The sequence below is a fragment of the Idiotropiscis lumnitzeri genome, chromosome 5 (assembly GCF_059441095.1).
Source record: "Idiotropiscis lumnitzeri isolate Australia: NSW breed Sydney's pygmy pipehorse chromosome 5, RoL_Ilum_1.0, whole genome shotgun sequence".
NCBI classification, from domain to species: domain Eukaryota; kingdom Metazoa; phylum Chordata; class Actinopteri; order Syngnathiformes; family Syngnathidae; genus Idiotropiscis; species Idiotropiscis lumnitzeri.
In genome coordinates, this window is record NC_142395.1 from 8479535 (window position 1) to 8507409 (window position 27875).

General features: G+C 40.1%; 1 protein-coding gene across 1 annotated transcript in view; it reads left to right on the forward strand.

Moving 5' to 3' along the window:
• Positions 1–26857, forward strand: part of igdcc3 (immunoglobulin superfamily, DCC subclass, member 3) — a 72693-nt gene extending 45836 nt beyond the window's left edge. The window contains exons 6-14 of the mRNA XM_088296474.1: positions 1499–1657; positions 7265–7430; positions 19110–19357; positions 20169–20333; positions 21209–21397; positions 22582–22686; positions 22791–22926; positions 23031–23235; positions 24811–26857. Coding sequence (XP_088152600.1) covers positions 1499–1657; positions 7265–7430; positions 19110–19357; positions 20169–20333; positions 21209–21397; positions 22582–22686; positions 22791–22926; positions 23031–23235; positions 24811–24954 — 1517 coding nt within the window. The 3' untranslated portion in view covers positions 24955–26857. The remainder of the gene's footprint in view (positions 1–1498; positions 1658–7264; positions 7431–19109; positions 19358–20168; positions 20334–21208; positions 21398–22581; positions 22687–22790; positions 22927–23030; positions 23236–24810) is intronic.
• The last annotated feature ends 1018 nt before the right edge of the window (positions 26858–27875 follow it).

Here is a 27875-nt window from a genome sequence, read left to right on the forward strand (position 1 = left end):
TATACATCCATACATTGCAACCATTCTCTTAACCTTGTGTAATTGTGTTTTCCTTATGAAATAAGATAAAAAGGTTTAATGCTTCAATTCATTCGAGTTGTCATTAAAAATATGATAACATATAAAATGAAACCTGTTCTTATAGGAATATACTCATCATAGCCTATTCAATACGAAGTGTTTGATTATTATCTCTATCTTAGTGAATCTTTTGAAACATCACCTGCATGCTCTCAAGTTCTGAACACTCAAAGAAAGAAGCACTGGAGTATTGGCAGTTGTATCCTTGAATTTAATAGCTCATGTATCGAGAAACATATTGCTGAACATTTGCCTCAGCATAAGTGAAGAGTTCCCAGAGAGTGCCGACGTCACTTCAGGTTTAAACATTTAGAACAAGCAAAATGCAGAATGCAGAATTGAAATCAACAACAAGAAATAATACTGATTCACTTATATTTTTTTTGGGGAATAATCCCCAAAATCTATTATATACCTTTTCCTAAATTCTATTTGGAATCAATGCTCCCCCTAATTTTCCTTTTGTCTGAGCATTCGCACAAACTCACAACTGTCCAATACCTGAGCTCACAACACGTTACATGATGTAGGTATGTTACAAAATAAATATTGAAATACAGCATGTATCTTAGAAAATCAAACCATCAATCAAGTGCAAAGTGATGTTTTTCTTCACAATGTGTGAGTAAATAAGTGGTTGAAAGGGTAAACTAAATGTTATTAACTATTTAAATACTGATTACAGTAAATGTTGTGATGCTTCATTTTTTAGATAATAATATCATCCAGCTGGATTTTAAGCAAATAGGATGACTATTCTAAAATTCCTATTTTTAAAATCATGCTAAATATTAATATTTAAAATCATTGGTGCTAAATATTAGTCGTCTAATTTAAAATGCCAGCTCAAAAAAGTGCCCTAAATGTCCTATTTACTCACCGTAGATTATTTGGTTATCACATGGGCCACCATATTTTTTGACGTGCTCTTTGGCCAGGGCTTGCGGGAACGTCTAATGTCATTATCCAGCTTCTCAGAACATGCTGATCATTTGACTCAGGTGTGTTGCATGAAGGAGACATAAAAAATAAATGCTTGACAGGGACCCTCGGGGATCAGAGTTGGACAACCCTGGTTTAGATGACTAACACGGAAGTGCGTACACCAGGGGTTCCTAAGGCTGGTCCTTTAGAGCCCCTAGCCAGCCCCTTTTAGATGTCTTCCAACACACCTAATTCAATTCAGAAAAATGTGGAAAGCCTGATAATGGCATTCGACATTACCCTTTGAGACTTATCTTTTGATATAATATTACATCAAAATATAATGTAACGAAAACATGAAGTTGCTCACACAGCTGCATAATCCATGCTGATTAAGAAACAGCATAGGTCATCCACGCACCTTACTCATCTTCACTTCATTTACGTTGAAGACTTCTTAAATGCCTGCTTGCTCTCCTTTTCTCTTTTTAAGATGGACGCCCCATCGGTGTGGAGGGTATCCAAGTACTTGGCACTGGAAATCTTATGATTTCCAATGTTGGCGTGCAACACTCAGGAGTTTATGTGTGTGCCGCTAACAAACCAGGGACCCGTGTTCGTAGGACTGCACAGGGACGTCTCGTAGTTCAAGGTGAGTCCTGGAGGACACCAATGTCTTATTCTCAAAATTCATGTAAGTTGTGTGTAAACCGTATCACCCTAGTATGCCTCAGGAACAGCAAGTCAGTTATTTACTGCTCTGTTAATTCTTGACAACATGCATTATGGACATCAGTCGTATCACCTTCCTTTCCTTCCCTCAATAAATATCTTATTTTACCAGCCGTAGAAATAAACACATAAGCCAAATAAAATGCACAAAGATAGGGCCCCATGTCTTAAAAATATATATTTGAGTCTGACTGATCCGTGTTTGTTCAAATGCAGTACAATACTTTACATAGCCAAAGATGGTCATTGCGACCCAGAGACAGAACAGGGGATCCATGGCCTTATTTTTAGGATGGAGGATGGAAGACAAGAAGTTCCTAAAAAAGGACGAACTAAGCAAGGCTGGAAGTATGTTTTCGTCTCTCCCTTTAATCGTCCCGAACTGGGTCAAGTATAGTGCATATAGAATTCAAATATTTGCACTCGGAACAGAATGAAATCTTGCAATGCTTTTGCGGGTACTGGCCCTTTAAAGAAGAGTTCAACTGAGAGAGAGAGAGCGAGAGAGAGAGAGAGAGAGAGAGACTGTGTGATGAAGCAAGTGAGAGCCAAAATAAGCATCTTAAGTTGCATTTAATTTGAGCAAAGGGATGAAGTGCAATAAATACAGCCATCGGTCCAGTGCAACCCAGTCCGAGCTTAGCTGTGAATTTTCCTCATGTGACAACAAGAGTCTGGTCCACTTTGAAAAACGTCTCCCAGAGTATAATATAGATAATACCCCATTTAATAATGTGGAGACCCGTGGCTATTAGTCCAAAGCGCCTAATGTGCGTGCAAATCCGTTTTTATGGCTAAATTTAGCTATTGTGACTTTTAATCAAGTGTGTTCAGTAGTCTGGAAATTACAGTAAGTGGATGTGAATTGGAAATTAGCCAGGTAATGACCCTCAAATAATGTTTATGTATGAATTATGAAACCTCTGCTGATACCTGCTCTCCCACGACGTCAACATGCACGGACTTTTTTTTGTAGCTGGGGATTGAAGACAAAATGCATGGGCAAAAGCAATTTAAAAGGACAATGATGTCCCCCGCTTATTTGCCCCCCATTTATCATGGAAAATGTGTATTGAGTGTTTATCAGCGTTTTTAGAAGAATTGTTTCAGATTTTTTTCCCCCCGAATGCATTTCAATGGGCATCAATTATACACTCATTTTTATTATTCGCAACCGGCCCGGTCCCTATCCCCCAACTGTACAACATATTGAGTGCAGGGTAACCAAAAACTCTAGCTGGTGCTGTTATCTGAGTCATTTGAGAATTGTGACATACAAAGACATGAGTGTGACTGAATCAACAGACTTGCAGTAGTTTGATTAATTAATCGTGGACAGCTAATAACATTGCAATTTTTCATTTTCTCAACTCATCCTTTGCATTTATTCAAGGGAATTTAAATGTTGGCAAGGTTAGAGATAAGTGCGGTTCTGCCCAGTAAGATGAGAACAAACGTGTGTAACCTTGTGCATGACATGTCCCCAAGCAGGAAACATCTTTCTGTCAATCTGTTCTTACATTGATGAAACTGGACCACACTTTGCTTTAGCAGTATTGATCCTGGTCAATACTTCATTTTATCATCTTGTCAACTCAAAGACGACCATCTTATCCTTACAGGGGGGAAAACAGATGTTAATTATGTGCCACTGTCAGTGTTTTTGCAATTGATTTTTGTCAAGAAAAGATGGATAGCAAAGTCTGCATATATTTCTGTCAGGAATATGGCTTTAGAACAGGGGTCGGCAACTAAACAATCAAACAGCCGTTCACACCGTCTCACGCAGGCCACAAAAGACTATTGATATCAAAAGTTGGGATGATTACGGAAGCAAGGAAAAGCTTCTTGTAAATATTTTTTACTGTAAAAAAATTACAAATAAGCTCAAACATACATATACATCAGAACATACTTGAAAAGCTAAACACCCTCAACTTTTCTTTTCCCAGAACATACTTGAAAAGCTAAACACCCTCAACTTTTCTTTTCCATAACAAAATATTGACTAGTAAAAAAAAAACTTTATTTTTTTTTAGCATTTGTCCAATATTATACCAAAATGTTCAAAGGTTAAGTAAGTAAACATAATTTATTCATATTATTTTTCATTACTATGTCTGCAAATGCTTAATTTGCTTTGCGAGAATTGCCTTATGCATTGGCTGTTGGAGACGACGAGGGACAGGCCTGAAATAATGACAAAAGGATGACCGTCGGACTGATGTGCGGACCGGCATTTAATTAGGTGCACGTACATATCTTGTCCATCAATAATAGAATAATGTGCAAATAATGTTGAATGGCCGTCCAGCAGCAATAGATGGACTTTGAGAAAGGTCTCGCTTCACCCCCATTCAGCCCTCGCAAATTCCCTTCCCCTCTTGACGGAAATATTTTGAGTCGTGTAACAGATACCAATTTGAGCTGCGTGATTAGGAAACCTCATTTCCCTCGCCTTCTAATTGGGTCCACAACCAAGCTGTCATCCCAGACATTTAGCTCAGCCGTCAGTGTTCTACGCTCCCACACTGGAGGTGCACGTTTGATCTCCCAGTTGGGTGGACGCTGCAACAGTAAAAATGCAACCGCATGTTAAAGGGTTGTGCACCCCACCCATCATCTACGAGCCAGAAAAAAAAAAACAGACTCTGCCTTCATCAAAACTGGCCGTTCGCCGCCTGCTCGACTGAGCTTCACACTTCCCTGAGCTTCAATCACACCCAGAAATTACTCAAATTGCTTTAGTATATTCTGAATGAATGAGTGTCAAACTTCATAGCAAATACATTAAAGCAAGATTATCATGTAAACGGCATGGTACAGTCCAGTATTATAGTTCTGTCTCCTTTGATAGCAAACGACAGAACCACCACTCAAAGTCAGAGACCTAATGTAACCCCAATCCCAGAAACTATATTTTTATTTATTAAATTTGTTATAAAAGATGTTGTTATTAATAGATCGTTAATTTTGTCATGAAATGACACTCTGGCAAGAAAGACAGAGGGAGATAGAGAGAGAGAGATAAAGAGAGAGAGAGAAAGCGAGAAAGAGACAGCGAACCGAGCATATGCCTTCGGGCTGTCACTATCGAATCATTTTAGAATCGATTATCCTATTGACTCTTCCATTGAATAATCGAGTAATTAAGTATATTAAGTATAAGAATTTTTAATTTTTTAATTTATTTGGCACTTGCGCGTAACATGATACCGGCAAGTCCGTTCTCGACGCCATTTGGATGTCTTGAACAGACTGTGCATCACTTTGGCCTGTTATTTATTTATTATTTATTCATAAAATATTTAAGCAACCAATTGTTTTAGTGCAATGTGTGTACAGGGACTCTAATACATACACCAAACATTTCACATGCACGTCTTTTCGCTTTGTGGAAGAAACAAACAAAGAAAACTTAGCAAACATATAATAAATTAAGAGCAAACAATTAAACTCAGTTTTGGTTTAGGTTTTTGTGAGCTGCTCCGTATTTCTGTGAATCTATGTGTGTGTGCAGGTGGATGGGCGTCTTTCTTGCTTTCTTGTTTACGCTGCAAAGTCACATGGCAGATGGAACAACGCTAGAGAGAAAAGCGGATGGGTGGGGTTAGGGAACAAACTGTTCCCGCTCGGGACTGAGACAGAAGCGACAAGTCTGGCTTCCTGGTCATATTGAACTCATTGCGCCAGTATTGAGACGATATTCATCCCGACTTCGGTTTTGGTTTGGATTGATCCGCCAACCACTATTCTATTACAATGCTGGCCTTACATAGATGTGGGAAGAGGAAACTCATGTCATGTTCAGGTTTCCATGACCAGAATCACAAGACACAGTGATTGTAATGGTGTAATGGTGAGCAAGTTTAATCATTTGTTTTTATTTGATTCTACGCCAGGCTGCAAAGTGTCTGTGTGATTAAGTGATTCGGAGCACAAGGAAGGTTGACGACTGCTGATCTATCCCTTTTTTATTGCATTCAGTCATGCTTGTGACTTTTATTATTTTTATTTCCTACGAAAAAGTCGAATTCCACCTAGACATATTAAAAATGTGTTGCTCAATTTAATATATATAATTTATAATATTATGGAACTGAAAGCAGAAACTATGGTCAGTAACCTGTGACTCCAAGCAAATAAGCAGTTACAGTGCATTTGTGAGGGTAATTTTTGGTTGTTTGAGGTGCGAATAGAGGCAGGGAAACAAAGGCAGCAGAGGGAGTTGAAGCATGTGCCACAGGGGAAAGCGAGACCAAGATGGATGGATGTTGTTGATGATATAACGCATACAGGTACAAATCAATATCCTCTTGAGTTCCACCTGACCTTCACCCTTGAAACAGCCCTCAAAGGTTATGCTGTGGTGCACAGTGAAAGAAGCAGAATGAAGGTAGAAAAGATAGCGAGCTAATGAAAGGCTCGACAAATGCTGTCAGCAATCATCTCATTCGAGTGCTGAAAGAAAAGGAGAGTCTTAAATGTTTTTCTCTTGGCCTGATATGTATTTTCTCATATATATATATATATATATATGTGAGAGGTTGAAAAGTTAGCTGTCACAATGAAACAGATTCAAATTGAATGGATCACAATTATTTAGATCTAATTATTATTTTTTTAATTACCTAAGAGTTCTGAGGATTGGTGACGTGGTGGCCGACTGGTTAGCAGGATGGCCTCACAGTACAGAGGTGCAGGGTTTGAGTCCGGCTCCGGCCTTCCTGTGCAGACTTTGCATGTTCTTTGTGTGCCTGTGTGGGTTTTCAAAAATGTCACTCAATTGGACAAACGTCTGCCTTGGCCAAACATTTTTTGTCCATCTCGTTGTGAGTTATTGTTTCATGCAGATGAAGACCTGCCAACACATGCATACGCCCAGATCCCATGAGATAAACACAATCATGAGGCATTATTCTAACATTCTGCTCTGCAGCTTTCTACCCTCTTGTGTTGACTCCGAGTTATCATCAAAACACGCTTTATTAATAAGTATATGCAGAAATAATTCAGCGCAATAGTTAAAATCACCATTCTAATCAAAGCAGCACCCAAACGGAAACTTAAGCAGATGTAACTGTAATTACTTACTGTGATTTAAAGTATCCATAAAGTCCCTGCCTAGTTCCATATGAATAAGTTATCACCACTAATTGACCATCGGTGCTTTCCTGTAGTATGGAACGAGACATAATATGATGAAACTGCAGTTCACTTCCATGTGCTAAAGTGTTTTAAAGCACATTAGGGCTAACAAATGTTCTCTTGCTTGCACCTCTGTGTCTCTGTTATTTCCCTCTTTTACAACCGAATGACAGCTCATGATTATGCTAACTGACACCATATTACAACTGTAAAACAACATTCAGACCCAAAGCGTTGCGAATTGTTGTGTTAATAACTAGTAGTTTGCGAGAGTTACACTCTAGTATGTCATAGTATTCTGCTAACACATTCTTTTTGGTTTATCGTCTAGTGTCCTTTCATGAGACTCTTCTGTGTGACATTTGCATCTTGTTTTCAGCACCTGCAGAGTTTATCCAACCGCCACAATCCATTGCTCGACCTGTGGGGACCACCGCTATCTTCACATGCCAAGCCCAGGGGGAGCCGGAACCTCAGCTCACCTGGCTGAAGAACGGGCAGATCCTGGAGCCTGATGGTCATGTCAAACTCAGGAACAACAACAGGTGAAGTAACATAAATCTAAAAACTGAATACATTGAAAACATTTTTCCGATCAACACCTTAAAAAATGCTTAAAAGTAATGAAATCTTGCAGTTTAATGTAGCATTTTAGAGTTTTAGTACTGATGTCATTTTTACATGCAAACCTATTAAATAAGTGTCAATGTGAACGTTAATTGAAGGTACCTTTACGTTAAGAAAGTTCCCCAACCCTAAATTTCAATTTGCTAATTTAAGATTAGTGTTTATAACAGGTTAATTATTTCTGAGTTAGGTTTAACTATTAATTTGAATGTTAACATTTACTGTGCAGTTTTTTTTTTCAGACAATAACAAGGGAAAATAGTAAGGTTTGCTGGGTAAAGTTGTCTTGTTTGTTTAATATGGAACGATGCTTTGTTGCAGAAGATGTGTCACGGAGATAAGTCTCTGTTTCATTTTAATATCCATTTTATAGTCTTGGTTAGTTGGCTCATTGTTTTATTTATTGCATCACTCATGACTTTAAACCTTTATGACAGCATTTTGTTGAAGGTGCTGTAGCCTAAATAAAGATTTATTATATTATATTGGGCAGACGTTTACTAGTGTGACATTTTTAAAGGCTTTTTGCACTATGGGGGCTTCACAGGAGCGCGGGCTTTCAAGTACTTGGCTGCCGCTGCTTGGTTTTTGCCCTCTTTTAATCAATGCCAGGGTTAAATTAGCGTTTGAATGTATTTTTTTAGTTGCTATTATGTGGACGTGAGTTTGTAATAGCGATATAAGGTATAATACAATATATATATATATATATATATATATATATATATATATATATATATATATTTATATATTTATATATATATATATATATATATATATATATATATATATATATTTATATATTTATATATATATATATATATATATATATATATATATTTATATATATTTATTATATATTTATTTAACATTTTAGACACCATCATTTAGACATCTGTGTTTGAGATAAATTCCTCTGGGTGGCATTTCTCCATCAGCGTGGTATTTTCACACTGCTTGATTTAATGCATGTCTTTGTGCGCGTAAACCGTATTGGATGTTTTCCCATGGTGGTCCCCTGGAGTGCAATGAGTTTTGTATGAGCGTGTTTTCACATGATAAAGTCCACATGCTGCAGTGACTGTTGCAAATGCATCTCAAAGATAATTTAGATGATTAATTGCACATTGTACCAGCTTGTACCCACCTACCTTTTATTGGCATGTATTTGCCTGAACTGTGGCAGTGTGATATAGCATGTGATTAGTAGTTAGCGGCAGAGAGGTTCTGGTTTGTAGTTTGTGTGTTGTGTGTGCTTGCCTGTGTTATATCAGGTACGTAAGGCTTCCTCCCAAATCCCAAGGGTAACTGAATAATAATAATGATAATACATCAGAACAGACTCCAAATTGCTTATAGGTGTGAATGGTGATTTTTCGATATGTGTGACCAGTATTCACCCTCTCATTCATAGTCAACTAGGATAGGCTCCAGCACACCCGCAATCATGAACAGGATATGTGATACAAAAGGAATAAATGCATGAGCTGCAATATTTTTTTCTCTTAACGTTGTATCCACAAACAAAATATTGCATTTACATTGCGAAAAGTAGACTCCCACTGAAGCTTAAAGCTTATGAACAGGAGTCCGGCACACCAACATTGAACAGATCATATCAATGAAATATTCAGGTTAATTTATATGTAATGAAAGAAAAGCTTGAAGTGCAAAGCAAACGCCTCATAGTTTACAAGAAAATGGACATGCAAATTTCCAGTGCGGGTCTAAAAGAAATGCCATGCACCATGTTCGTGGGCAGTTTACATTGTAACATCGCCTTCATAATCTCAGTAATCCATGACCAAGAAAAATGTTCAACCCTATCAGTAATTAGGCCGCATAATCATCAGATTCATAACTCTCCTGTAGCTTGAGATTTCTTTAAATATGAAAAATGAGGCACATTGTTTTATATCATGATGCAACTCATTCTATATTTGTGGGCCTCGATTACAAATACTGAATTGAGTTTGAATTGAATTTTTATTTCCTCAGCATATGCACTTCCGTGTTAGACATCCCGCAAGCACTGGTGATTGTCTTTGCCGTAGAACACGTCAAAAAGTACGGTGGCCAGGTGTGATAAACAAAATGTAACCAAATAATCTATGTGGCCTACTTCCTGCACCTGTGCTTTTCCGTACATTCTGTAACACATGACTCCATGCATGGTTAGAAGAAAAATGTTCTTGTTGGAGCATGCGAGGAACCAACCGCTACTCGTCGCTTTATTATTCATATGTAAAAAGTAGGAAGTAAGTGTATTGCGTATGCATGAAAAAGATCAATAGCTGCAGCGTTGTGCAGCAAGTACATTGTGCAGACACCACCATCACTCACATGCCTGATCCGCTCCCACGTGACTCCCCCAGCCTACACTAGTCGGGGAGAAGAAAAGAGGAGTGGAAGAAAACAAATGAGAGACCATGTTATGCTGTCGGAGAAAATCAAAATGATAAGTGGGCAAAATGAGACAAAATAAAGTGGGTTTACACTTACCACTATTAGTATATGACCTGCTCTAATGTGGATGTCACGCTTCACAAAGTATTCTTTGATTGTTGAGGGAACCAAGCTTCATTTTTTAATCTGCCATTAGCTAATTGGCTCATAAACTGCCAGTTGACCGTGAAAAGCTTTCTGCCATTTAAGACTAGATTTGCATCTCTAAAATTTCCCGTGTGTCGTTATGGTACAAATAGGCTTTGTATCTTGGGCAATGAAAACATATTAAGATCATTTCCAATCCAGAAATGTGTGTTTCATGTGTCACTGGAGACATTTTTATTCCCTGTGGCCTAGTATTGATTTTTTGTTCTGTTCTGCTTAAATTGAGACAATGTGGGGGTGGAGCCCCAAAAGATCCAAAATATGGCGTTACAGTTAAAAACGCTTTCTGTGCTTGGCATTACATAATTAATGTTCATTACCTCCACCTTCAGGAATGGAGTGGAATTATCTCGCTCAGCATATTATGTCAAGTCAAGTCAAGTCAATTTTATTTGGATAGCCCTTAATCACCGACAGTCTCAAAGGGCTTTACATAACCACAATCGACATCCCCGATCTTAACCCCCAGGAGGGCAAGGAAAAACTCAAAAAACCTCATTAGGGGAAAGGTGAGAAACCTTCAGAAGGGACCACAGATGGGGGAATCCCCCTTCCAGGATGACCAGGCTGCAATGGATGCCAACTGGGCAACATTTGAATAGATGAGATAATGTGAGAGTCAATTGAATGAAGTGCTGCAGGAAGATGACTTCAGTGGAGTGGGTCCTCATCCAGGGCCGTAATATCCATGGCAGCATATCCGCGGATGAGCCTTCGATCTTGTACCGGTCAGTTGGTGTAAATTCAGAACAGCCACTTCCAAATGAATCACCATCAACCAATTTCCCAATTTGGGGAATTGGGAACAGAAAAGAAAGAACAGAAATAGTAAACAGGCCAACAAGTAGTTCAACAAAGTGCTGAAATATAAGGAAATCAGAAGAGGCGCTGCATGAAGACGACTTCGGCAGAGCAGGTCCCTTCCCGGTTCGTCAGTGCCGTAATCTTCAAAGCATGTCCCCGTCACCTAATTCCCAAGCAGGGGAAGAGGGGGCAGAAAAGAGAAGAAGCGGCAGTAAACAGGCCAACAAATAATTAAATTAGATGCTAAAGTATATAAATAAATTGATCAAATGTCGCGCTGCAGGAAGACGACATCACTGGAACAGGTGCATGCCCAGTTGGTCAATGCCTTAAACTTCCTAGTGGGTCACCGTCACCTAATCCCCCAGCCGGGGGCAGAAAAGAAAAGAAAAGAGGAAAAAAAAAAAGCGGCAGTAAACAGGCCAACAAATATTTCAGCTAAATGCACAAGAGTATAAATGCGTCTTTAATAGTGTTTTGAACATTTCTACTGAGGTGGCACCTCTAATATCTGAGGGTAGTGCATTCCAAAGCATTGGTGCCCGAATAGAGAACGCTCTAGAACCTGCGGACTTCTTTTTGGCTCACGGGATCACTAAAAGACCAGCATTTTGTGAGCGAAGATTCCGGGACGGAACATATGGTACCACAAGGTCAACGAGATAGGAAGGTGCTAAGCCGTGCAATATTTTAAAAGTAAGTAGCAGAACTTTAAAATCACATCTCAAGTGGACCGGAAGCCAATGCAAATTGGCTAATATCGGGGTAATATGATCAAACTTTCTCGTCTTAGTTAAGAGTCTAGCTGCTGCATTTTGAACTAACTGCAGACTTTTAATACTAGACATGGGGAGACCCGAGAGCAAAACGTTACAATGGTCGAGGCGAGACGTAACAAACGCATGGATTAAGATTTCCGCGTCACACGTTGATAGAATTGGGCGAATTTTAGCAATGTTACGCAGATAAAAAAACGCAGTTCGAGTAATATTTTTAATGTGCATTTGAAATGACATAGTTGCGTCAAATATAACACCGGGATTTCTTGTTGAATCCTTTTGGGTAATATTACATTTATCCATACTCAGAGTGGTGTCTTTGAAAAGGTACCGATGACGCGCTGATCCCATGATGAGCATCTCGGTTTTATCTGAGTTAAGACGCAAAAAATTGAAAGACATCCATTGTTTAATTTCGGCAAGGCATGCCTCTTATTTATAGCAGTCGCGCGGATTCGTTATATCCAACGGCATGTATAACTGCGTATCATCAGCATAACAGTGAAAACTAATGTTATATTTCCGTATAATATCACCAAGCGGTAGCATGTAGATGCTAAACAATAGAGGTCCAAGTACCGATCCCTGCGGAACTCCACATGTGATCTTACAAAGATCCGAAGTCGCATTGCCATGAATTACACGGTGCGTCGTCTCCGACAGATACGAATTAAACCAAGAAAGCGCTGAACCTGAAATGCCAACACACGTTTCAAGGCGTTTTAATAATATGTTATGATCAACGGTATCAAAAGCGGCACTAAGATCGAGTAAGAGTAATATTGATGAAGTGTCGGCGTCCATAGCTATGAGAAGATCATTAGTAACTTTAGCAAGGGCCGTCTCAGTAGAGTGGTCGGCTCTAAAACCCGATTGGAAAGGTTCAAATTGATTATTAGCAGTCATATATTCGTTATGTTGTTGCGCTACGACTTTTTCAAGAATTTTTGCAATAAACGGAAGATTTGAAACCGGCCTATAGTTGTTGAGACTCTCTGGGTCAAGGTTTGGTGTCTTAAGTAACGGTCGGATAACGGCGGTCCTAAAAGCTGCTGGTACTATACCCGTGGTAAGCGATAGATTAATTATATTTAAAACAGACGGTCCTAGGGTCGTAAACAGTTCTTTAATTAGTTTGCCAGGAAGCGGATCGAGCACACAAGTTGTCGGTTTTGCCGCACTAACCAATTTTGTTAGGCTTTCAAGAGATATTTTTTTAAATTGACATAAGGTTATCGGACAGCTATCAGCCCTAATGTCCCGATTAACACCATTTATCGCGGAATTCGACGGAATTTTAAGAACAGTCTCTTTAATCTCATCACGAATACACTCAATCTTCTGAGTAAAGAATTGCATAAAATCGTGAATAGGAAGAGCTATCCGAGGTTGGTTGCTGTTGCGTTTGCATTGCTACGGTATCAAATAAATATTTAGGGTTGTTTTTATGTAAGACAATTAATCTAGAATAATAATTAGTTTTGGCTAGATCAAGCGCTTCTTTGTATATTAGTAAACTATCGCACCATGCCGGACGGAAGACCTCAAGTTTGGTCACACGCCATTTGCGCTCAAGCTTCCTACAAGACCGTTTCAGTATGCGCGTTTCCACGGAGTAAGCCTCTTTGCTTGAGTTTTAGTTTTTAAAGGTGCGACGGAGTCAAGCGCATTTAACAAAGCGACATTAAAGTTGTTTGTGAGATCATCAATCGTACCAATATAATTAGGAAACGAAGCAGTTGCTAAAGGGAGTAGCTCAGAGAGCGCAGCGGTGGTTGAGGAGCTAATGTTGCGGCTGCTATAGCTTTGATTATGGTCAGAACGATGACAATGAGCCAAGACTTCAAATTTGATAAAGTAATGGTCAGATATCGCACTAGTATATGGTAATACAATTATTTTTGAGGATGCTAAGCCTCGGGTTAATACCAAATCTAACGTGTTACCATTTATATGCGTTGCTTCATTTATTATTTGCGTGAAACCAAACATATCAATTATTGTCCGAAACGCCACGGTAAGTGGTTCCGACGGGAGATTCATATGAATGTTGAAGTCGCCCATGATAAGTATATTATCCGCATGAGTTACTAAATCAGCTACAAATTCAGAAAATTCATCTAAAAAGCCTGAGTAAGAGCCAGGCGGACGGTAAAGAACGGCAAGATAAAACGGCAGCGCGGCTGTGGATCGCATAATGAGAACTTCAAATGTTTTAAAGGAATTGCTAGGACGAGGACTAAGTTTTAGATTCGGTTCTGAACACTTCTAGATTATGAACACTTCATGTCAGATGTGTTGAGGGTGTGATGGCTTTGGCGGATGTCCACATCATGCACTGTTCAAATGAATTCAACAATGATACATACAATATGCTCTTTCCATGCATTCTGTTTTTTTCAATATTTTCTGCCTTGCTTTGTCTGCTAGTTTGTTTGTATTTACACAATGAGATGCTTAAAGAATAGCTTAAGTCACAAAGCACAGCAATAATGTAACCAAGATAATAAAAGTCTTTCCAACAAAAATGCCCATCATGGTTTTGTTTAATGAACCATTACTGCATTTAAAGATGTAATAGTATATGACAATATTATACTGTATTATTTCTTATTATATTCATATGAACGTTTTGCACGCCCAGGGAATTCAGGTTACAACAGGCTATTTTTTTTTCTGCTCGTTGGGTATGGGGTACGGACAGGAAGATGAGTTTTACCTCAAGCTCAAACAGCTTCTATAACGTGGATTGCTTTTATTGCTGTGAAGCAGAGACGCAGTCGATGGGAAATCATGGCGCTAGCCATTTTACCTCCTGAACCAAGCCAAAACAAAAGTAATCATATGTAAATTGTATTCAACCGCCGTTGCCTCTGTTCTCATAATACAGTATAGTATATTGGTGTTCTGACAGGGAAGCCGGAATATACTGTGAGTGCGACCGACCAATTTCAATTAATGGATGCTCGGTATGGGCGGGTGTGTTTGCGCAACAATATGCATACTGCAATGTTACTCCCTTCAGCTCCTCATCTCTCATGACCTTCAGGAGGAAATCGGACAAGGGTAGGAAGGGGAATCGATTGTATATTTCATTCACGCGCACGCACAAACACACTCACGCGCACGCACACAGATTAATCAAAAAGCGAGTGTGCGTGTATGTGCACAAATAGCTCAGCGGCGCTTACTTGAAAATTCACAAACGTGTTGCCCTTTGCACTTTACATAGGAGGTCAAATCTGAACGTGATGTCAACTCAGAACTGATTGGCTACTTATGTAAACGGACATGGCCACTCGGGGAAAGCTGTTCTCGCTGCTTTATGTTGGCAGATGTGAAAACACACGCATGCATGCACATACTGTACACCTGTGTGCTTGCTGACACTCATTAAAAGTTTGGTTGTTGACTTTTTCAATATTAATGATGATCAGCTTCACGAATGAAATTCTTTTGATCTGTGTAGCATTGGGAAAGAAAGGGAAACGGTTAGTGTTTTATAATTGAAAGCTATCGTTTGAGGTAGCAGGCTTCTTTGCATTTTCCCACAAACTTCCTCGTAAAGGGTCTTTGTTTTCTTTTTTTTCATTCTCTTAGCTCAATTTCTTTCACCAAGAGCAGTCTTTTCTTGTTTGCAGCCCCTCTTTGCACCCCACATGAATCATTGAGAGCTAGGGCTTGGGCATTGGCCTTGACCTCTGACCTTGTCTGTAATCAGTCATACCACGGGCCCTTCCCTCCTCTCAGGCCACAGACGGCTCATTGACCGTCCCCCCTCAACTTTCCCCCACCTTCTCCTCCTGTTCCCCCCTTTGTCCTCTTCCCTCATAGCTGGATTCAGAATGGCCATGCTGTTTTTTTAATGGGGTGCTGCTCAGAGACAATGGTGAGCAAACACGCCCTCAGAGATGGAACAACAGACCCAAGACCTCACTGTCAGACACACTGGCCTTATGCATCAATCCGTGAAACGACCTTGAACTGATGGGTAAATGATGGTGTCATCCTGTCAGGAGAGGACAGACTGGCTTTGGAGCTCATGCAAGACAAGCAAACAACCCCCACCCCCTCCATTGCCCAAATCCCCAAACACTTTGTCTTTCACTCTTTCCATCTGCTTTTTTGCATCTTGGGATACTTTATAGTTTACATACTTCCAATCAACAGTAGACTATCGCCTTTTTCAAAATTCAATTGCTGTTTCATGTGATATTTGTGAGACAACAGGGATTTAGCCATAAGCCCGCCAGATCCCATTCATCCCTCTGGTATTTTTTTCCTGGTAGGAAAGAATGTGGTTTACATTTACAGCTGCAGCATAACTAACACCTACTTCAAACGGGAGCACTTTGGGTAGAAATAATCAGCCACCACTGATCTTTAGAAAGTGTCAAAAAGAACAAGATGCCGACATACTCAAATTGTCATCGAACAATAATTAACTTCAATTTTCAACATCAAACAAAAAAAATAAAAGAATTTTGCAATTTTCACAATTGTCTTTTGATCTCACTAAAATTGGTTGAAATGTGGCTTGCCCTATTGTAACGCCAATATTTTCAAACAAGTCTCTCGATAGTGCTGCTCTATACCAATGAAAAGTACAACCACGTTTATAAATACATTGGTAAATTAATTAATACATTAATGAATAGCCCTCCGGCAGTGTGAGTTACAGTGATGTAGTTATTGTCCTTGTACAACGGTAAGAGCAATATTTGATGCAGCGCTTGTATTGGCTCTCATGACATTGTTAATGTGCTGTTGTAAATAGTGAGTGTTTTATCATAAACATGGAACAAGAAAGATATCTCTGTCTCTTTAGTCTCCAAATGTGCAGGAGACTTTATGAATGTCTTACCAACTTTTTTTTGTCAGCAGATGTGGTGTTTGACAAGCTTACACGTCGACAATATCATTGTGTGTTTTCGTGCGTGTGGGCATACAAGGTTAGGGCTAATGTACCTGCCGAAAACAATTAGTATATTGATAGGTTTCCCTTGACTTCCCGGCACCAGGTCGGGCTTCCCCGGCGGCCCCTCTTTCGTCTGTGGCGCCTGGCCACGTTGCCTGTCTGCAAACACTCCATCTGTTGTCGGTGTGAAAGGCTGTCAGAAATGTGATGGTTGAGTAGTGAGTGGAGGACCGGAGACTGCGGCCGCCTCTGAGGTCAGAGGTGATATTGGCTTCGAGAGGGCGTTAATGCAAAAGGCTTCTTTGACCTGATCATTTTCCAGATTCAGTCCACCTGGCAGACAGAAGAGTACAATTATGCCCCCATCGTGCAGTTTATCCTGTCCCTCATTAGAAACAGTAATGATGTAATTGTATGTATTTAAAAAGAAATGGAACCATTCACTTCTCCATTTTGGCCAGGTGACCAAGAATAGCACTCCCCTCTGAAGCTGCTTTTGGGTCAGCCATGCTTGTCGTCCTTAAAACCGCTTTCCACGTGTCCAATAAAAAGGTTCACAAGATTGCAAATGATGGATTATGTATGATGAACAAAGCTCTTCTTTTCGCTCACATGTGTGCGCTTTTGGCACATACAGTATTGGGCGATGTTCAAACAATCCTGTCAAAATTGTGAAAACATTGTAAAAGTGGTTGTGAAACTTATTTCCACGGATATGAAAACCAAAGGGCAAAGTATGACACGATAAATTATTGTTTCATGAAATTAAATCAGGACCAAGACCAACATAATCTTAAAGGTGTTGAGGATGCGTCCTTTGCACAGTTCATCATTATCAGTCAAGGAACCATATTATCTTATTTAAGTAAGTCAGGGAGGGATCGGCAACAAAAATGATAGAGGGCGCCACAATTTTTTATTAGTCCTACTGGCGGGGCCACACAACCTTCCAACCATATGTATGTATTTTAATTATGAATAAAATATGTACTCTTATTATATTTAATATTTTATAAAAGATTTCTCGGTGCAATTATAAACAATCCAGCCTGTTACAACACAGGGTTTGAACAATCAAAAGATAACCTCATACTATTTTGTTTTGGTTTTTTTTGTTTGTTTAACCCGGTGCAAAGGGCTTTCATGCAAAACAATTAAATTCAATTCAAGGATGGCACAAAACTGCTAATCAGTATTTCATGCATTTATCGCAAAAATTAACTCACTCAAATTGTTCGCATTATGTCATTCCAAATCTGCAAAAACATTAGCCTACTCATGTTTTAGTATAGGGCAGTATTGGGCTAGGTGTAAGTGCAACTAAACCATGCTGTGAAAATCTCTCTCTCTCTATCTCTCTTTGTTTTTTTTAATATTTTTTTTCGTAAAGCCCGCAAAATCTGAAAAAAAAACGCTAATGGAGCTTTCCCCAAGGCACCTTTTTCATGAAAATCTTGATTTTTGACCCACCAACATGCCAATAAAAACCAAAAACAGAAAAAAAAATCTGTGATTAAATTCATAATTCATCATTCGCATTATGAGGCTCTCTATAGTAGAAGAAACTTTTTTTATCACCCCCCTCAAAAAGAAAGAATTTTTCCCAAAATGTTTTACCCCCCTCCCCATTATTTTCAACTAATCAAGCGGCCATTCAGTGTGGTCATGGGCCACCAGTTGTCCATTCAGAGGTGTTCCAATTGGAATCTACGCAGCTCACTCAATAAAGCTTCCTAATCAACGGGGAATTCTCTTAGCATTTCAGCACAGTCAAGTTATTGGAATGAACAATGTACTTTGATTAAAAATGTGCAACATACACAAATTCTATGAATAGATTTTTTTGTTCACATTATTATAGTTTTTTACATTTGTATTCTTGTCGAACCCCTGCATCAAAACAAGCACACGTCGCAAATACTTATTGTACGTACAACCAGCACAGATAATTCAGGAATGACAAATTTCCGGTGATCGACAAAAAGCAGCCAGTGGCAGTGCTTGGATGGAGAGTGTGTAAGTAAAACAATTGAGGGAAAACAGATTTACCTTTTGTGAGAAGCTGCAATTGTCTCAGCTTTGTACTTACAACACGAATGTGTGTGTGCGTGTGTGTGTTTGTAGGCGTGTGTACGTGCACGTGTGTGTGGAGTCTGTGGACACATGAAAGGGCTCACTGATGTTGGCAAATTACTTTTTTTTTAACTCTGAAATTGATTTATGCTCTCCGAAGGGAAACTCAGATGACCAACCAGGTTGAAATGTGTGAACTGAATGAGCTGCGTGCATGATGATTTCCTAGACTGTGAACCCTCTGCCAGCGCACAGTGAAAGCAATGTTTTCTTATACAAATGAAGACAAATTGTGAAAAACCTTCCAAAGCTCATATGGGTTCATGTTATTTTCAGACTACAATGCCCTTCATCAACTTCTATTTACATAACATGAATGATAATGAAGCTCATCTTTCTGCTTCTTACAGCACCCTGACGATATACAGCATAAGTCAGGACGACGAGGCCATCTACCAGTGCATTGCTGAGAACAACGCCGGCTCCACGCAGGCCAGCGCTCGCCTCACAGTCCTCTGGGCTGACGGACTCCCCGGTGTTCCCACCAACGTGCAGGCGAAAGCTCTCTCTCCCACCACCATCCAGGTGTCCTGGAGGGAACCCGATCAGAACACCCAGGACATCATCGGTTATGTGCTGCACATCCGCAGGACCCCAGGTGAGGATGAAATCAAAAGCCAGAGAGCCACATGCAAATGACTTGCACAGATCTTAGTTGGCTGCCAGGATGGCCGAGTGGTCTAAGGCGCCGCGTTCAGGACCCAGTCTCCCCAGGAGGCCTGGGTTCGAATCTCGAATTTCCCCATTGTGGGACTAATAAAGGGAATATTATTATTATTATTATTATTATTATTATGACTCATGTCCCTCTAATCTCGTTGCACACTTGAGTACAATGACAATAAAGGGATTTCTATTCTATTTCTATTCTATGTCTGACTTGACACCAGAAACTTGCTATATTACGGTTCAAATAAAAGGGAACTGAATGAGATAAATTATATTGAATTAATACATATTAATGAGCAGCGCAATTTGTTGCACGTATGTTAACTATTAAAGACATATTATACAGTATGCTATACATTATGTCGCCGTAGTCTCAGCTGCTCCTCTCCTCAGTACATCTCCCTCGTGTGTAATTAAAGGCCCCAGGCGTGAGCCAATGGGGTTGCGGCAATTACACTTCCAGGATGGCATGGCCTGATAGTTTAGGGCTGGAGGTAGATCGTAGTTATGGTCGGGTGTCTCAGGATTCAGAGCGATAAAATGCAATAACACACCCCCTTTAACGGCCCCATCTCCACCTTTGGCTGAAATTCCCAAGACCATCAAGGCCAAAGTAGATTAGCTATTAATTAAGAGTCACCAAAAGCAGCGAATAAGCACGATCCAGTAATGAAACCATGATAGAAACAGATAAATATATTGTTTCCTCTCATGATCTCTTTTTAATATCTCACAATCAGACCCAGTGGAAATGGAGTACGAGGAGGCAGTCAGTAAAGTGACGCTGCAGCAGATCATCCGCGATCTCGAGCCTTCCACCAGTTACACCTTCTACGTCAAAGCCTACACGTCCCATGGGGCCAGCAAGCCTTCAGACAGTGCCACAGAGAGCACTCATGGGGAAGGTGAGAGCTCAGAATAATACATGCATTCACACAGAACGCACCTGTTGCACCAGTGGTGAAAGCGATGAAATGCAGAGCCGAGAATTTTTATTCCTTTATGATACATAATCCGCAAAAAAAAAACACTCTTTATCTGTAGATTGTTGTATGCATTACACCATGCAGAGACACAGCTCACACACCCGCTGACATGCAGGCAAGAAGATGTTCAGAGTGATGGCGTGGCACAGTGCTGCACCCCTGATCTGAATAAATGTGGCTCCGGTGCCTTGCTTCAAACGCACCTTGAGTGTATGTCACTCCAAATGCAGACCAGTAATTCCCAACAACCAGCTGCATTGTTCATATTTTCTATGTCCACCGTAAATATTTCATTTGGGGTGTTGTTCTTAATGACTGAGCTACTAACTACCTTATGAGGCTTTGAAATTTGTCCATACTGTAGACCAGGGTTGGGCAAACTTTTTGATTGGCGGGCCACAATGGCTTCTAAAATTTGACAGAGGGGCCGGACCAGGAGCAGATGGTTGGAGTGTTTTGGTCACCTCACCTCATCGGAGGTAATAATTTTAAATGAAAGTGAACAACAGCATTACAACAATATGTATTTGAAAAACCACAGTATTTAGAAAATAAAACATGAACAAGGTCTATTCATTTAAGTTTTTTCAAGTTTGGCGGGCCGCATTAAAATGTTTAACGGGCCACATGTGCCCCCCCGGGCCGTAGTTTTCCCCCGCCTGCTGTAGACACACAAGGTCAGGCTTATTTTAGAGTACCCTAACCCAACACACTTTGAAAGTATGATTTCAAAACACATGATGAACATATTTGCTGCGTGAACCTGTTTAAGAATGTTTTGTCTTGTCTTTCAGTTCCAGCACCACCCTCCCTATTTGCCAAAGTTGTAAACAGCAGCGTCGTGCAAGCAATGTGGGAAGCTTCCACCAAGATGGGTCAACACCAAGGCTTCCGACTATATTACAGAAGAGCCCACACAGCTGTGTTTACTGGTCCCATTTTCTTACCACGCAATGCTACCCAATACAACATCACCCAACTGGGTAAGAAGTTTCATGGCTCGAGGGAGCTTGCAGATTAGTCCTTGCATATGAAGTTGAGTTATTCACTACAAGACAATGTGCAACATTGGACCCCCGGTCAAAAACAAACTGTTCCAGCAGACTGACTTTTCATTTGTTGAGAGAAGTTGATTTTTCCCATTTTACATCGCACTACTGGTCCTCCTTTACCATTTTGAAAGGCCAAAAAGCAAAAGAAAGTGTGAAAAAAATAAATTCCTTTGCCCTTCACCAGAATCATCTCTTACCAGGTCTGTCAGTACTGACGCACCATTTCGACCATGGCTAGAATTAGCAGGGACAGAAGCAGAGGAGACAGGTGTATGGTTGAAATAACGATGACTAAACAACAAACTGGCACATTGGTAAAATTTACAAACTGTCCTAAAATAGCAGTTACGATTTGTAATGATGGAAGCATGGTTCAAATAACGATGATGGACTGATGTTGTCGGACGGGTGGCCGGCCATTGGCAAATGATGAACAATAAATTTACTGTGGCGTCCATCTCTGCTATTGGCTTGCCTCGCACTGACGGCTAGAAATGGGTGTTTGCGACCACTGTGGGACTGAATACAGCTGACTTGATTCCCAGTCCATCAAAGTAGAAGGCGCACGGTCTACAGAGCGGAAGCATAATGGACTTGCTGGAGTCCAAGCAGGAGATCGGCGTGCACAAAGTACATTTATAGAAACTGTGAGAAGAGCTACACTTGGGGATGATGTAAAGTTAATGCCGCTGCAAAGTGGGCACTTAGAGACTGCCTTCAACCCCTAAACGGCCATCTGTGTGTTACAACCCGCCTCCAAACATCCACACACCAGTTGGGCCGTGGTATGGGGTTGTTTATAAAAATAATGATAATGCATTCAATGAACTGATTTCTCAGAATGCCCTGCAACACAGTAAACTGGACTTGCCCCGGCACGAAATGCGAGAGTTTTTTCTGCCAAGTGCATGTATGCCTGTCTATAAAAATGGGGCACGTAATCTTATCAGCTCTGAATTTTTTGACTTTCAGACCTTTTCCTTAAAAAAGTACATTGAAAAAAGTAGTTGTTTGACCTCGGAAACCAACTGTTCCAAGGGTTAATCAAATGAGTAATTATTAGTAATTAATTGGCATTTTAATCATGTGTGTGAATATCTGTATCTTATGTCCAGATCCCTCACTGGTTTATGAGATAAATCTGCTGGCATATAACCAACACGGAGATGGCAATGCCACCATGCGCTTTGTTTCACTACGAGAGGCTTTGGAGAAGTCAGGTAATTGCAGAACGCAGACGCAACCTCACTTTCCCTTCACTATTACTGCGATCAAAGCTTTAATGTCTGCACTTGTTTGAACTGGACACGTCCTGTTTGACCAGTTCTCGATGCCTCCTGTGACTGTGTGCAAGATGAACACAGCAAAACATCCACCACCGGCATTATAATTGGTATTCACATTGGAGTCACCTGTATCATCTTCTGCGTTCTCTTCCTTGTCTTCAACTACCGTGGCAGGTGTGTTCATGATAACAATTTGCCCGCAACCCGTGTTAGGGATTGATGTGTGTCTGTCAAATGCGTAGACTGTTGTTTTAAATTGAGGTTGTGGTAATCCACAGGTTGATGTGTAAAGCAGCTCAGGCCACCCCCCAGGTGGCAAACAGCACAGCACTGGAGTCTTCTTCCTCCCAGGAGGGGTCTGGGCTGAACGCAGCCACCAGAAGAGAAATGGAGGTTAACTGCAGCACCGGAGGGAACAAAGTGGTTGACAGAAATGAGCTGGAAAGACTCTTCCCTCAACCCAACATGCAAGATTCACGCGTGGTGAGTGAGTCATCACAGAGTTGCTGGGTGTCGACATGAATTGCATTTGTAAACCTCCATGTCCCACAACATAGTCACCCCACATTACGTCCTTACTTCATACCACATATTACCTCCTCAACTTCACTGACTTTACATTTATTTTAAAAGATGATGCTAGGGTTTCCACGGCCTTTGTACATCTGCTTGTTAACACTAGTGTTCAAAGCCATCCTTCGCAAATAGATGCGCACGGAGGACGAGAAGTTTTTCAAAAAGGACGGACTAAGCAAGACCAAAAGTGGCTTTTTCCATCCCTTTAATCGTCCCTAACCGGCTCTAATACGACACGTATGGAATTCAAATATTTGCAATCGAAGCAAAATGAAATCTTGTAATGCTGCTGCGAGTACTGGCCCTTTATCGGAGAGTTCAACTGAGAGGGAGAAAGCGCGAATGAGCAAGAGCGAGCGAAAATCAGTGGGCAAAAACACGTAAGCGTTTTGCACACAACTATGTGAAGAAGCAATTGAGAGCCAAAATAAGTATCTTGAGTTGCGTTTAATTTGAGCAAAGGGATGAAGCGCAATAAATACAGCCATGTCTACATCTGTGAATTTGCCTCGTGTAAATGTAGTCTGTAGTAGTTTGTGTGCAATTTTCTGGAAACAAATGTAGTTTAATAAACCTTGCTCAAGTAACAGCATGTAGGGAAAGCGTATTGCTTGTTAGAGGCAGAAGGGACCCCTTGTATCATATCAAAATAGTTTTAGTGATATAGCTCATGTAGGACAGCTCGGAGAACCAGAATGAAGAGAAATCATATCGTAACCCAAGTGCAAGGCTGCCTTCTGGTTCACAATGCTCCAAGTACCGTACCTAACAACACTGCAATTAAGACGCAGCGGCACCACAGGGCACAGCATACAAATGTTGTTACTCCCAGGGTGCACTTGAACGCCAGTGCCCATCCACCAACGCTGAGTGTAATTTGGACATTCAACAACATCAGTGCCACTTGCGCACCCAGGAAATAAAATTCATAAGATTAACTGTAAAATAGTTTTTTTTCATAAGCAAAGTGTTCCGCTCATTGATCTGATTGCATATTCATTACATACAAGTTCAAAGATTAATTTAATACTGGAAAAAGACTTAAGGGCTTATTATTATTATTATTATATCAGAGGTTAAAATCTCAGCCAAGAAATTGAATTAAAATTAATTTTTGATGTTATTTGAGGAGTTTCAGCGCAACAAAACAATGACATAAAATAACTCATTTCATATGTGCATCATCAGATTTCGAGTTTTGGAAAAAAGACAAATCTAAGTTTCCTTCACAAGAATTACAAGTAAATCGAAACGATATGACGGCATGGCGCAATTACAGTTTGCACAGCTCGGCACATGTACCGAGCAACTCTCGCCAGCAACATCACCCATTGCTGTCTCTCTCTTTCTGACACGCGACATCACTCGGGACAGTAGGCAATGAATACAATCCTCACTCCAAAATTCGTTGCCTGAATCGCAGCAAATTGAAACTGTTTTTTTTAAACAATGTCTTTCTTTCTGTGTGTGCATGGTTTTTAGGCTGACACAACCCTCTTGACCTTCTCGCCAAATGACACTCAGCTGTCCACAATACCGCTGGACGAATTTACTGTGGAGCAGGACACAGAGATGCATTTCCAAGAATCCCCTACGACACGAACGGGTCAACAGAACCAAGGCTAATCAATGTATGAAGTGTCCACTCAGATTCTCTTTCACTCAGGTTTTCCTTTCAAAGTAGTTTGCATTTTCGTGCAAAGATTTTTATTGGTAAGTTAAAACGTTCTAGAAAGTCTAGAACTGGTTTTGGGGAAGTTGTTTTTCGCCAGGCTTACCAGTGAAGTTTTCTGTACTCTCACTGTCTGGTCGTTTTGATTATTTTCTGTTGTTTGGCAGCACACAGAAGAGTGGCCCCAGATGTCCTTGTTATACAAAGATGATTTCATTTTTAAGTTTGTAAAAAAAACATATTTACATACATATGCTGTATCTTTATCATCTCTATGTCAAAATGGTTTTAAGTTATTGGTCTTATCACTACTTTTCTGTGGATGTCCACGACGCCAGCTGCCTCCTCAAACATATCAACGATTCCATCTTGTTGCTCACGGACGACCGACGCCTTCTTCCATGGACTCAGTCAGTTTTGTCTCAGGACTTTGTTTTTTTTTTCCATTGTGAATTCTGGGCCCTCATACGCGCTCACGGCATGTGTGAACCTTTTATTCGACAAAAACCTACCTCAGCCGGAATGAATGTGTTGTGGGAAGCCTTTTGGGACTTTATCTTCCCCTGTGTTCACACAAACTGAACATGCAGAGCAACTGATGGGTCAGAATTACAAGATCAGGTGCCGCGCTACCTCAGATGTCAAGAATCATCTCTCCTCTTGTGCTTGTTCAAGCAGAATGAAAAAAAAAAAAAAAACGAGTATCCAACATAAAGCACTTCCAAAATGCTGAAGTTAATGTTCTACCTCAAAATAACATTGTTAATGTTGTCACTGTTGTAGTTGGTCTTTTTCTGTTGATTGCATAATATCTCCTCTGTTTGACGAATTTAGTGGTTGTAGATACAAACTCATTCAGTACCACGTGTAATATATTGTAATGTGCTATGGATTACATTGTTTTAGCTATTTTCTTCCATTTTAAAAGCTTATTTTACTTTTATTTTAAATTTACATTTTGTTTTAAATAGTTCATTTAGTAGAACAAAGCACTCCTCAAAATACACTACATTGTACTGATAAATATGGAACGCTCATTTGGACAACCGCAAAATGCTAAAAAATTGTGGTATGACTGAGTATGTATGTGTGTGTAGACATCAATGTAGATGTTACGTGCAAGTCCGAATTTGCATTTTGTTTTCTTAGTTTTAAACACGAGCACAAATCCGATTAAACTGCCAGACATATTTTTACACTTTTGCTAGCATAGTTCAATATTTTGGTCAATCATTTTTAATCAGTCCCTTGATGAGAGTAAGGTCAGAAGGTTGATGCCACTTCATTATTTTGATTGTGAAGAAGCGTAGATGACAGCTTCATATGTCGCAGTACTGGGACTCGCAATGCTCTTTCCAAAGTTAACCAAAAGTGTGCCACCTATTTTGGCAGTCCAAATGAATCCTGGGAATGGAAGAGCATGCTTAACCACACATGGGAAAATAAATCAGGCTCTTTTTAGATAAAAGGTTTCTCTGTCAAACACATGACCTCCATCTCTCCATTTTCGACACCACTCCTCTTCACCAGGGTCGCGGGTGAGCTCGAGCTTATCCTGCTTTACCTTGGGCAAGAGCGGGGTACACCCATTCCCGGTAGCGAGTCCATCGCAGGATAGCATCTCTCTCTCTCTCTGTCTCTCTCTCTCTCTTTCTCTCTCGTTCTCTCTTTGTCGCTCTCTCTCTCCGACTCTCTTTTGTGTTGAGTTATGCTTTTTTTTGTTCCAATCAAGATCAAACTAAAATGTCACCAACCTTCTTTTCTAACTTTCACAACATGGAGAAAAAAATGGTTTGCCCAAAATACTGAACCATTCAGTATCATTGAATGTTCAATCTCAGTAAGCTACTTCAACTCGTTGCAAAAGCGAAGGCATTGATGAGTCACGACGGTTGTTTATCATGCTTAAATTTCTACGGAAAACCATCATTGCTGCCCTTGTGTCTTCTATGAACATGAGTGTCAGAGCTTCAGGAACACAATCCTGCGGGATGTTAATGACCACAGACAAAGAACTCTATGAGGGTGATGGATGGTCATCATTAGACGTTTTTTATCTCTCCGCAGTTCTCGGTTGTGTGGCGTCACAGGGTCTTGCTCTGATATGCATTATGGTTACCTACCTCAGTAGTTTCTGTCGTTTTGTTTTGTTGCAGAGTAGAAACATAATGACACTAATATTACGTACAAAAAATGTAAATATTGTACATTCAAGTAGTCAGCATTTATGGATTGTGAAAAAGTCAGGGTGGCACACAAACGATATACAAACACACATACAACGTTTAATCCCTCTTTAGTGCATTAATAATCACAGCTCATGTTCTTGCTTAGTTTTTAGTTGATGTGAATGTGTGACTTTATCAAATGACTTTTTCTTCGCATCACAAAATGAAAAAAATAGTTTTGTTTGAATTTACTGTTCACTTTGAATAAAGTAAACGGTCTAAAGTAAAAAGGGTGGCACTTACGATTCACAGTACACACAAAATGAAGAAATTGGTTGGGGTTTTTTTTGCCTTTGGTGATTTATACACTGACAAAAACATCAGACACACTAATGTGCATCTTCACAATATTTTTAGGTGTAAATGTTCCTTAACTCTCAGTTGTTTTGTGATATTCAAAGCATATTTTAATGACATCATTCCACACATCTGCCTTTATATGGGGTGAATCTGTACAATATTTCTTGAAATAACAAATCACTGCCTCACATACGCTCATCAAATAGTGTGCCAAGAATTAGTGCCTTTTGTTCAAAAGTGTGGTCGTTGGCCAAAAGCTTCAAGGAAGGAAAACATGCACCAAAAAAACGTCTTTAAAACATACAATCTTAATCTTGATGACTAGCTAACTAGCTTCCTTTTGGAGA